Source organism: Megalobrama amblycephala, linkage group LG1 (assembly GCF_018812025.1).
Source record: "Megalobrama amblycephala isolate DHTTF-2021 linkage group LG1, ASM1881202v1, whole genome shotgun sequence".
NCBI lineage: Eukaryota > Metazoa > Chordata > Actinopteri > Cypriniformes > Xenocyprididae > Megalobrama > Megalobrama amblycephala.
The window spans coordinates 43632443-43643965 of NC_063044.1; the positions used below are offsets into that span (position 1 = coordinate 43632443).

Below are 11523 nucleotides of genomic sequence, written 5' to 3' on the forward strand. Positions count from 1 at the left end.
GTAGATAACCAATGCGGAAATGGGAGTTTATTATCTCAGAAATTTCAAAACAAGCAAGATTCTAAAAAAACAAAACTACTTATTTTTCTGATAACAACTGCATGGATTTGCGGCAACATTAAAGCACTGAATTCCATCAACACCATTATACAGTTGCAAGAAAAAGTATGTGAACCACTAGCAGAATCTGTGCAAATGTGTAAAATTGTAACAAAATAAGAGGGATCATACAAAATGCATGTTATTTTTTATTTAGTAATGTCCTGAGTAAGATATTATACATAAAAGATGTTTACATATAATTCACAAGACAACAAAATAGCTGAATTTATTAAAATGACCCCATTCATAAGTATGTGAACCATTGATTCTCAATACTGTGTGTGGTTACCTGGATGATTTACGACTGTTTTTATGTTTTGTGATGGTTGTTCTTGAGTCTCTTGTTTGTTCTTGACAGTTAAACTGAGCTCTGTTCTTCAGAAAAATCCTCCAGGTCCCAAAAATTCTTCAGTTTTCCACCATCTTTTGCATTTTTGAAGCCTTTACAACAGTGGCTGAATGATTTTGAGATCCATCTTTTCACACTGAGGACAACTGAGGGACTCAAACACAACTATTAGAAAAGGTTCAAACATTCACTGATGCTCCAGAAGGAAACACGATGTATTAAGAGCCGGGGGTGAAAACTTTTGAACAGGATGAAGAGGTCCAAATTTTTCTTATTCCGCTTGAATATCATTTTGTTTTATTTTTTTATTTTTTCATTTAGTACTGCCCTTCAGAAGCAACAGAAGATACTTGCATGTTTCCCGGAAGACAAATTAAGTACAGTTTACCTTGATATTTGAATTCAAAAGTTTTCACCCCCCGACTCTTAATGCGTTGTGTTTCCTTCTGGAGCATCAGTGAATGTTTGAACCTTTTTTAATAGTTGAGTTTGAGTCCCTCAATTGTCCTCAGTGTGAACATCACTAAATAAAAAATATTTAGTACATTACTAAATAAAAAATAACATGCATTTTGTATTATCTCCCTTATTTTGTTAAAATGATTAACATTTTCATAGATTCTGCAAGTGCTTCACATACTTTTTCTTGCAACTGTATATAAAAAAACTGTATATAAACTGTATAAAAACTGTATATAAAGCTTAAACTCAAGCTTTATAAATTCAGATGTAGCAATACAAATAACTACAGTAAATGAGGAAATGGTGACAAATAGATGATTTATTTTGATTTTCATGATCAAATCGCACCCTATTTTACTGCTTGTTTTGATCAAATGTTCAGTCACCTTCATGACTCAATTGAAAGTCCTGGAAATTTCCATTAAAGTTGCTCCTGTTGTGGGATCACAAATAAGGTTTTTGTGCTAACATTTAGGGAACATTACTAAAGACCAAGTAACTCTGAATTACATTCTATTAATGTTACTGGAGGAACATTTTTTTTTTTTTTTTTTTTTTTATCATTTTGAGTCCGGGTCACATTGATTATTTATGCCTTTGCCAGAATACAAACTTTCTCATTATTTCTTTCAAAACAGCATCACTACGACACATTATACCCAGAGTTATGACTCCCTGTGCTGAAACTGCTTCCTATTCAATAGTCATTTTGCAGCACCACACCACTCTTGTTCACGCAGATGCATTCTGGGATCAAGTGAAACTGATGAATCTGTTTCTACAATTTCTGAAGAAAATGTCAGTGGAGAAGATGTAGTGTAGATTCAGTTAAGGTCCAAGGATATTCAATACCAGTAAACCAATTCAGAGGAAAATAGAAGCATTATGATTGAAACTCATATGAAACTCACATCCTATTATCATCTCCAGTATCTTTTATCTTTGTTATCTATAGTTTGTGATCTTTGCTTGGTCTTAAATCTGAAGTGTTTTATGACCCAGGAAACCACAAATGTTATGTCCTTTTATATTATTGTTGAGAATTGAGCACTCCTGATTATTTATCTTCATGTTTTGATCACGTGCTAAAAAATTGTTGTTGTTTTAAGAAATGGTGCATCATTCAGACACACATCACAAACATTTACATTTGATCATCCAGCAGACGTTTGATCTAAAGCGACTTACAAATGAAGAGAACAGAAGCAATTGAACCATCAATTGGGCAACAATATGCAAGTAGTCCCAGTTGGTCTAGCACAGTACATGTGCTATGTACTTTTTTTTTTTTTTAATAGACATATCGTAAAGTAATTGTTGGAGAACATCATTAAACAACTTGAAGGAGTAAGAGCATACACTGATGACATCATTTGGGGATCTTTGCTTCAGGAGCATAATAACAGACTGACCAAAGTGCTGCAGAAAATCAGCAAACAAAACAAAAACAGATGTCAGTTTGGTGTGCAAGAACTTTTGTTTCTTGGAGATAAACTGTCCAGTCAAGGGATACAGCCAGACAGCGAGAAGATCAATGCCATTCTAGAAATGAAAAGTCCCACAGACAGCAGTTGAAATTAGCGTTGACCTCTGCGCCCATATTGCAATTCTTTGTCCACAGATGCCTCCAAGAATGGTTTTGGTGCAGTTTTATTGCAAGCTGATGACGAGATCTGGAAGACAGTAGCATAAGCAAGCAGATCCATGACTCATTCTGAGTGTCGATATGCACAAATCGAGAAAGAGTGCTTAGGATTAGTCTTTGGGCTGGAGAAATTTCATAACTATGAATACGGTCTTCCCACCTTCACTGCAGAAACTGATAATCGTCCACTAATTGCAATAGTAAAAAATGAAATGATCTGAATGAAATGACACCAAGGATTCAAAGACTAATGATGAAATTGCAGTTACGATTTCGATTTGGTGTATACGCCTGGCTAATACTTAGTGCTGGCAGATACCCTCTCAAGCACCCATAAGAAACAGTGAGAGTTCAAGAGAAGGAGATGTTGAGATTCATGTGAACATGGTAATTCACATGAATAATTATCTAGTGGTGATCGACTACTACTCAAATTACCCTTGTTACGTGTCTGTTTGTCACTGAGTGTTTACTTATATCGTGTAACATTGTTGTGTGGTGCAAAAGTTGTGTGTGAAGTGCTCTCTCTTTCTCTCTCGCTCTCCCCCTGTTGCTCCGTGCTAATTGTTGTGAACACAGGTGCAGCTGTTTATGTGGGTGGAGCCGGGAATCGTTCAGTGGATAAAAGCTTGGAGGGAAGACTGCTCGATGAGCTCCCTCTCCTGCTTCCTGTTGTTGTACCAGCCGAGTGTGTGTGACGCTGCTGGATTAGCGTTTAAAGTAAATCCTAGTGTTGAGTACAAATTGTGAGCGGTAAAGGCCGGTAAATGTTCAATTGCCCTTTCCCATGCAGACCGTTTGTTAGTGGGAGGCCCTTTTTTGTTTAATTACTATTTTCTCCTGTTTATTCTGTTAGCAGGGAGGTAAGACTTGTGTTTTTTTTTTGTTATATCTTTTCCAGGGAAGATCTTTAAAAGTAGGTATAACCCCATCTTTTGTTTGTTGTTTCTTCAGCTTTTCGCTTCGGAGCCGAACTACTGAGCAAACACGGTGGTTTCTACGAGCGAGTGTTTGAAGAATGGACTTCAACGAGCCAGCTCTCTCTCTGACTGCTCTTCTCGTCCGGTGCAGGAGGAACAGCACAGCAGCGGGGCCGATGCTTCGGCACTGAGAGAGTTAGTCCTTGAAAGAGCTTACACGAGTAGTTCGCGTCTTTTTAAAGATGTCGTTCTACTTGTGTGCTGCTGGATGCGGTCGTTGCCTGGCGCCTCGGGATGGTCACCAACGCTGTATCGCGTGCTTGGGCTTAAGGCACGCTGAGGCGGCGTTTGTGGACGAGTCATGCACCCATTGTGGGAAGATGACCGTCGCGGAGTTGCGGTCTAGACTCCAGTTCCTGCAAAGGGGCGGAGTCCCGGTGCCGCTGCCTCGTTCCAATCCTCCTCAGAGGGTTGCTTCGGGCGGCGGCACTGGTGACCTGAGGATCACGGTGAGCGCGCTTCCTTCGGGGAACCAACCCCCTAGGAACCCTCATCCCTCCTGCACTCCGCAGCCAGTAGAGCTGCCGGGGGAGCGCGGTGGACCACCCCAGAGGTGTGTACCATCCGTATCCTTCGGAGCTCCCCAAGACGACCGGATGTCGATCGCTGCATCGGAGGGTGAGCCTGACGCTTCTGGGGATGACGATTCGGCGCAGCTGCCTCCCTCGGGAGTGACAACTGTGCCCGATTCAGACCCGGAAATGATGGCTATGCTTTCCCGGGCCGCCAACAGGGTCGGGCTCGTGTGGAATCCTCCACCGTGTCCCGAACCCTCGAGGTTGGACGATTGGTATCTCGGGGTGGCAAGGGCTGGTTCTCAGCCCCCACCCCAGTGCCTTTCTTCCCGGAGGTGCATGAAGAGCTCACTGGCACGTGGACGGCACCTTTTACTGCCTGAAACCGTGTCGGTGGGTCCTCCTCCCTCACCACCCTTGACGGCGGGGCAGCGAAGGGTTATACGCGCATACCCCCTGTGGAGCGGGCCGTTGCTATGCAACTGTGCCCTAACTCCACCTGGCGGGGGGAGCCGTCTCTCCCTTCCCGGGCCTGTAAGCACTCGTCGGATCTTACCGGCAAGGCTTACCAGGCCTGTGGGGAAGCTGCCTCTGCCCTACACGCTATGGCGTTGTTGCAGGTCCATCAGGCCAAGGCACTGAAGGATCTGCACGAGGGTGGCCATGACCCACAAGTTCTTCAGGAACTTCGTGCCGCGACGGACCTCGTGCTTCGTGCGATGAAGGTTACGGCGCGGTCAGTGGGTCGTGCGATGTCCACACTTGTGGTCCAGGAGCGCCATCTCTGGCTGTGTCTCGCGGACATGAGGGATACCGACAAGGTCAGGTTTCTTAATTCCCCCGTGTCCCAGACCGGCCTCTTCGGCGACGCGGTTGAGAACTTTGCCCAACAGTTCTCGACTGTACAGAAGACCCCCGAAGATGCTCGATCGGTGTCGTGCTTTCCTTCTTGCAGCAAGGGTTGGAGCGTAGGCTGTCCCCCTCCACCCTCAAAGTCCATTCTGCTGCTATCTCCGCTTACCACGACCACATAGATGGCAAATCTGTTGGTCAGCACAACCTGGTCGTCAGGTTCCTTAGGGGGGCGAGACGGTTAAATCCTCCTCGTCCCCCCTCCATACCCTCTTGGGACCTCGCTCTGGTGCTAAGAGCACTTCAGATTGCTCCCTTTGAGCCTTTGCAATCGGCAGACTTAAAGATTCTGTCTATGAAGACTTTGCTGCTGGTTGCATTGGCCTCCATCAAGAGGGTAGGGGACCTGCAGTCATTTTCGTTCGACGAATCGTGCCTTGAGTTCGGGCCGGGTGACAGCCACGTGGTACTGAGACCCCGGCCTGGCTATGTGCCCAAGGTTCCTACCACTCCCTTCAGGGACCAGGTGGTGACCCAGCCCTGGCTTTGCTCTGTCCAGTCCGCGCCTTGCGACTGTACATAGACAGAACTCGAAGCAGCAGGACCTCAGACCAGCTCTTTGTCTGTTACGGAGGCCAGCAGAAGGGAAAGGCTGTCTCCAAGCAGAGGATGGCCCACTGGATAGTGGATGCCATCGCCCTGGCTTACCAAGCTCAGGGCGTGCTCTGCCCGCTCAGGTTGCATGCTCACTCCATGAGAGGTGTAGCATCCTCCTGGGCGCTGGCTCGTGGCGCCTCGCTGACAGACATTTGTAGAGCTGCGGGCTGGGCGACACCTAACACGTTCGCTAGATACTATAGCATTCGTGTCGAGCCGGTCTCCTCCCGTGTTCTCGCCTCAGGTCAGAGGCACGGAGAGGCCCCGGCTTAGTGTCGGCTTGCTGCGCTGCGTGCGCTTCTTTGCTCCAGAGAGTCCCTACGGGCAGACCCTGTTGAGTCCTCTGGTTACCCTTCGGCAGCCGACGTGGCGGAGCGTCCGGCGCCAGGCCTATACTCCGTTGCATCCCTTAGAACCGGATTTAGGCTGGGTTCCATGTGTGACCCTACGGGGATCCCATATGGCTTTCTCCACGGCTGCTCCTAAACGAAGCCCGTGTCTTTCCCTCTGGGGGAACCCATCTCTACCGAGTTGGAGTCACCCCAGTTCTTCCATGTGTGCACAGCCCTACAGGGTTAGTCCATATGTTCTTCTCCACATAACTCCTTCAGGGAAGGATGTGGCTTCCGCAGCGTTCCTTTCAAACGAAAGGTTATGCTTTCCCAGCGTTATCCAATAGTCTCACTGAATGGGTTGGGAACAACAGTGATCGACCCTCTCTGTGTGTCAGCCCTGTCCCACCGTCCGCAGGCAAGGGGGTTCAGGTGGCTTACAACAGAGCGCTGGAGGAGGGCAGCTCCTGTGGCGCTTTGGTAGGGATTCCTATTCGCCGGTCTGTCCGACGTACGTCGAACGTGACCGACTGAATGGGAACGTCTCGGTTACAAAGGTAACCCTCGTTCCCTGAAGGAGGGAATGGAGACGTACGTCCCGTCGCCACAGTTGTTGTTCTGCTGTGCTGCCGCCTGCTTAGTTCGGCTCCTCAGCGAAAACCTGAAGATGCAACGCACCTGCTGCTCATTATATACCCGCGCTGCGAGGCGAGCAGCTGATGCAGATGATTGCATGCCAATGTGCATTGGCTCGTTCAGTTACACTCGAAGTAAATTGGCCTCTCTGGCGAGATTCCTATTCGTTGGTCTGTCCGACGTACGTCTCCGTTCCCTCCTTCAGGGAACGAGGGTTACCTTTGTAACCGAGACGTTATAGGGTGGCATGAGGTCTATGAGGGGTGGCAACACCAAAGTAAGCGCCCAACAATTGCAAACAATTTTTGAGTTTCTGTTATTAACAGAGGTGGGAATGTCTGTGTGTGTTTACCCAGAACACCCTATCAACCACATACTCTAGCAACACCCCAGCAATTGCAGCAAGAGCCTAGCAACCCCCCAGAATCTCCTAGCAACCACATATAGCAACACTTTAGCAATCACCCAGAACATCTATATTCTGGCCTAACTGACCAAACTATTTATGTTTTTAAACAAGACTTTAAGTTGGCTTTATGACAAGCCAGCATAAATTTGTCTTTCAAGCTTTTAATCTAGTTGAAATGAAACAATTCAATATTTTCTTACAACTATAAACACAATCTCAAAACTATGCACCAACTTGTACAAACCTCAAACTTCCAGGTCAAAATAAAATGTTTAGTCAAAAACGTATTCTTGTCTGACAAAATCAAACTTTGGCCTCGGTTGACACACAAAACTTAACAAATACACAGACTACTGCACTGCCCAGTGAACACTAGTGAGATCAATTCATGTAACACTGTAACAAAAATACCGCTTACTGGGATTCAGGAATTATTTTGCAGCTCAATGTCTACTACACTATACAAAAATAAATTTACAGATACAGTAAAATACAGCAGTGATTTTCTTTCTTTTTTTCATTTTACTATTGTAAATTGATCTGGCAGTAGTATGAACTTGGTATGCACCACAATACAGTATACTGTCAATTACAGTAAAACTAAACTCAACATCCTCTGCACATTTGGCCAAATTTTATTACAGTATATAAGGTACTATAGCAGTGTATTGGTGATCTGACACAAGACAGTCATTTCTCAGTTCTGCAAAATACAGTATAACAAATGGCTACAGAGAAAGTTGACAGTCACAAGTTTGAGGGTGTACAGTGTGCTACAGTTTACTGTACATAGTGAAATTTCCCTCGTCTAAAGTACTGGTACTGTGTAAGTTTAAAACCCCTGTAAATTATTCATTCAGCTCTCTCTCAGATTTTGACTGGTGTGTGTCATCAGTTTTGCTATCTAATGTAGTCATTGTTAAACGTTTTGAGAAATGTGTCTTTGTTTTGAGAACTGAACGAAGTTCAATATGGCTTCAAGCATGTCACTTCTAGATAGTCCAGAGTATGATCAGTCAAATGGCAATGCTGAGAAAGGTGTTCATATTCTCAGGCAACTTCTGAAAAAGGCTGCTGACAGCAAGTCTGATCCATACCTTGCTTTGCTCAATTACAGAACCTCTCCATTAGAGTGTGGTACGGCTCCAGCTGAGACGCTGATGAATCGGAAACTTTGCACTACATTTTCATCTTGTTCAAAACAAAAAGGGCATGTGAAAATGAAGCAGAAACTCAAGCAATTTAAAGAAAAACAAAAGTTCTTCTATGACAGGACTGCAAAACATCTGCAGCTACTGGTGATGGATGACGTTGTCAGAATCAGAAGTGATGAGAACTGGAGCAAAAAAGCTACAGTTATTCAAGAAGTAGCTCCAAGATCTTATACTGTGAAAACAGATGATGGACAAATCCTCAGACGTAACAAACGTGATCTGCTAAAGACTGAGAAAGAAGTGAAAGACTTTAATCAAAGCAATGCTCTGTCTGATTCAACTGCCTTGTCCAAAACAACTGACTGCAAAACTGATTCGCACACAGACACTCAAACATCAAACAGTCACACTTAGAAGATCTGCAAGACACATTAAAAGACCTGATAGATTGAACCTGTAAGAAATAGCTTTAAATACAGCAGTGAGGAGTTTAGTTTAGTTTATAAGTTGTATTAACTGTTTATTAAGTGCAAGTTTAAATGTGCTGTATAATAACATGAAGTTTATTTTCCAATGTTTTCTTTAAAGAAAGGGGGATGTGATGATATCAGATTGTTGTTTCTTAAGAAAGCCAATAGATGGCACTGTGTTAAGTGTTATGTGTGGAGTATCATACAAGTAATATAAAAAGAAGAAGCCTAACACATGTTCAACTAAGAAATAAAAGACAGACATGTTGTGTCTGCACTGAAGACTTTTTATTAACATTACCAAACAAAACACAGTATGTGTGTGGCTGTCAATAAAACTGAAGTCAGAATAGTTTTATCATATATTTAAAAGTTTTACGACATTCTTTACACATTATTTGTAGTGATTCTTTACAATACAAATGCTTACAAAACAGCTTTAAAGAAAATATTAAAGAAAAAACAGTGTTTTCTCACCAGATCACATGATTGTTTTCCATTAATATATCATACATTTACATAGATATAATAGTGTCTAACATTTTTATGAGAGAAAATCACCTCAAAATCAAAAGAAAGTCATGACATGCATTTACAAAAATAAAGCATTTTAGGATCAGGATGTTTCCCATTATTCACATTTGTTGATACATGATTATTAAAGCTTTCCAAAATAAATATGGAAGTATGAAATTTTAATTTTATTCTGAACCCCATATTTCAATGTATTCTTTCGCTGAGGAGTGAATGGATAGACCAAAAACAATATTATACCAGCATCTAACATCTATAATAGCGAACATTTTCATTTATAACACATAAAACATAAAATACGGCTGCACAAATAATATTATTTACAGCTGTAAGTCACTTCCAGATATTGACAGCTGACATGGATCAGGGTTTGAATCACTTAGTTGACAAGAAGTCTTCTCAATGCACCTTATAAAGTAAAAACAAAGGGAACAAAGATTGTTATTTATTATCGTCAACATATCTTGTATAAAGCGAAATAATATTATGATTAATAGGTCAATTAAACTTCAAAATTCAGGATGAAGATTGTACATAATAAAACAAATGGCTTACTTCATGTCGGACATTGATAAGTCACGTCCAGGTATTTATAAGTTCCAACACAAGGATTAGAGAAATGAATGTTTGATGCAGAAACAACACATCTCTTTTTTCTATTGCACCTGATTCATGAAGAGAAAATAATAAGTATGTAAGAATAGCTTTAATGTACCATAGATATAAGAATTACATTTTCCTTGCTCTTGTAAAATACATAAAATGAAATGTAAACATTTTACTGTTATCTGTCAATCTTACCGAGAGGAAACTATACTGGTGACTGGTGCTCTGCAGTTCGTATTTGAGATCTGAGAAGCTGGTTTCCGATAAGCACATGTTGTGTTATCGCTCCGTCCGTAGGTGGCTTCAATAATCCTTATTGATCCAGAATCTGATACACGTAAAAAATAAATAAATAAATAAATAAATAAAATTGTGGTCTTGAGAATTGTGGTAAAGTTTAAGATCATATGGTTGAAATTCTCTTCCACTGCTTCATGACTCTAATTCTGTCCTGTTTAGACAAAGAAATATTAAAACTACTGAATTACTCACTACATCTGAGGATCCCAGATCTTCCTTGACAGATCACGTTTGCATCTATACCTGCAGAGGGGAACATGCAAGATGATATATTTACAATTACTTGAAATAAATAATTTAGTTCTGTACTTGAACATGTTTAATCGATTGCCGTTCTTACCATGTTGGCACAGGATCAGCAGCACTGAAAATCAAAGTCAAACAGAAACAAACTGAAACACTGAATTGAACAGTTGAAATCATGTCAGTTGAGTCGATTGTAAATCATTACTTACAAAGGATCCCGCTTAGCTTTAGCGTCAGCATGTTGAAGGTGTGAACCAAAGGGAAACTCAGGAAATCTCTTGAGGAGGAACATGGGAGCATGGTTTTTATAGCAGACACAGACGCGTTATCATTTGTTTACTGTAGATAACTAATGCGGAAATGGGAGTTTATTATCTCAGAAATTTCAAAACAAGCTTTATAAATTCAGATGCAGCAATAAAAATAACTACAGTAAATGAGGAAATGGTGACAAATATATGATTTATTTTGTTGATTGTTAACTTGGCTTATTGATTTTCATGATCCTATTTTACTGCTTTGTTTTGATCAAATGTTCAGTCACCTTCATGATTGACAGTCCTGAATATTTCCAGAAAAGTTGTTCCTGTTGTGGGATCACAAATAAGGTTTTTGTGCTAACATTTAGGGAACATTACTAAAGACCAAGAAACTCTGAATTACATTCTATTAATGTTACTGGAGGAACTTTTTTTTTTTTTTTTATCATTTTGAGTCCGGGTCACATTGATTATTTATGCCTTTGCCAGAATACAAACTTTCTCATTATTTCTTTCAAAACAGCTTCACTACGACACATTATACCCAGAGTTATGACTCCCTGTGCTGAGGCTGCTTCCTATTCAATAGTCAGTTTGCAGCACCACACCACTCTTGTTCACACAGATGCATTCTGGGATCATTCTGTAGATGTCTGTTCACCCTATGCTGACATTTGTGTTTCTACAAATTCTGAAGAAAATGTCAGTGGAGAAGATGTTAAAGTCCAGAATATTTAATACCAGTAAACCGATTCAGAGGAAAATATAAGAATTATGGTTGAAGCTCATATGAAACTCACATCGCATTATCATCTCCAGTATCTTTTATCTTTGTTATCTATAGTTTGTGATCTTGTTCTTAAACCTGAAGTGTTTTATGACCCAGGAAACCACAAATGTTATGTCCTTTATATTATTGTTGAGTATTGAGCACTCCTGATTATTTATCTGCATGTTTTGATCACGTGCTAAAAAACTGTCGTTGTTTTAAGAAATGGTGCATCATTCAGACAC

The 11523-nt window shown here is 41.6% G+C and overlaps 1 protein-coding gene across 1 annotated transcript; it reads right to left on the reverse strand.

Moving 5' to 3' along the window:
* Positions 1-9653: 9653 nt before the first annotated feature.
* On the reverse strand, positions 9654-10584 carry LOC125270674 (L-rhamnose-binding lectin CSL2-like). Its single transcript, XM_048194545.1, has 5 exons — positions 10459-10584; positions 10344-10367; positions 10196-10246; positions 9899-10031; positions 9654-9762 (listed from the first exon to the last, which is right to left on the reverse strand). Exons 1-5 carry the CDS (start codon positions 10547-10549, stop codon positions 9654-9656), a joined length of 408 nt encoding a protein of 135 aa, XP_048050502.1. The 5' UTR covers positions 10550-10584.
* Between the last annotated feature and the right edge of the window lie 939 nt (positions 10585-11523).

Coding starts and splice junctions, on each gene's coding strand:
- LOC125270674 (XM_048194545.1), bottom strand. CDS start 10,549: ATGCTCCCATGTTCCTCCTCAAGAGATTTCCTGAGTTTCCCTTTGGTT. Junction 10,032..10,195: donor ATCTGGGATCCTCAGATGTA/GTGAGTAATTCA, acceptor TACGTGTATCAG/ATTCTGGATCAATAAGGATT. Junction 9,763..9,898: donor ACCAGTATAGTTTCCTCTCG/GTAAGATTGACA, acceptor TTCATGAATCAG/GTGCAATAGAAAAAAGAGAT.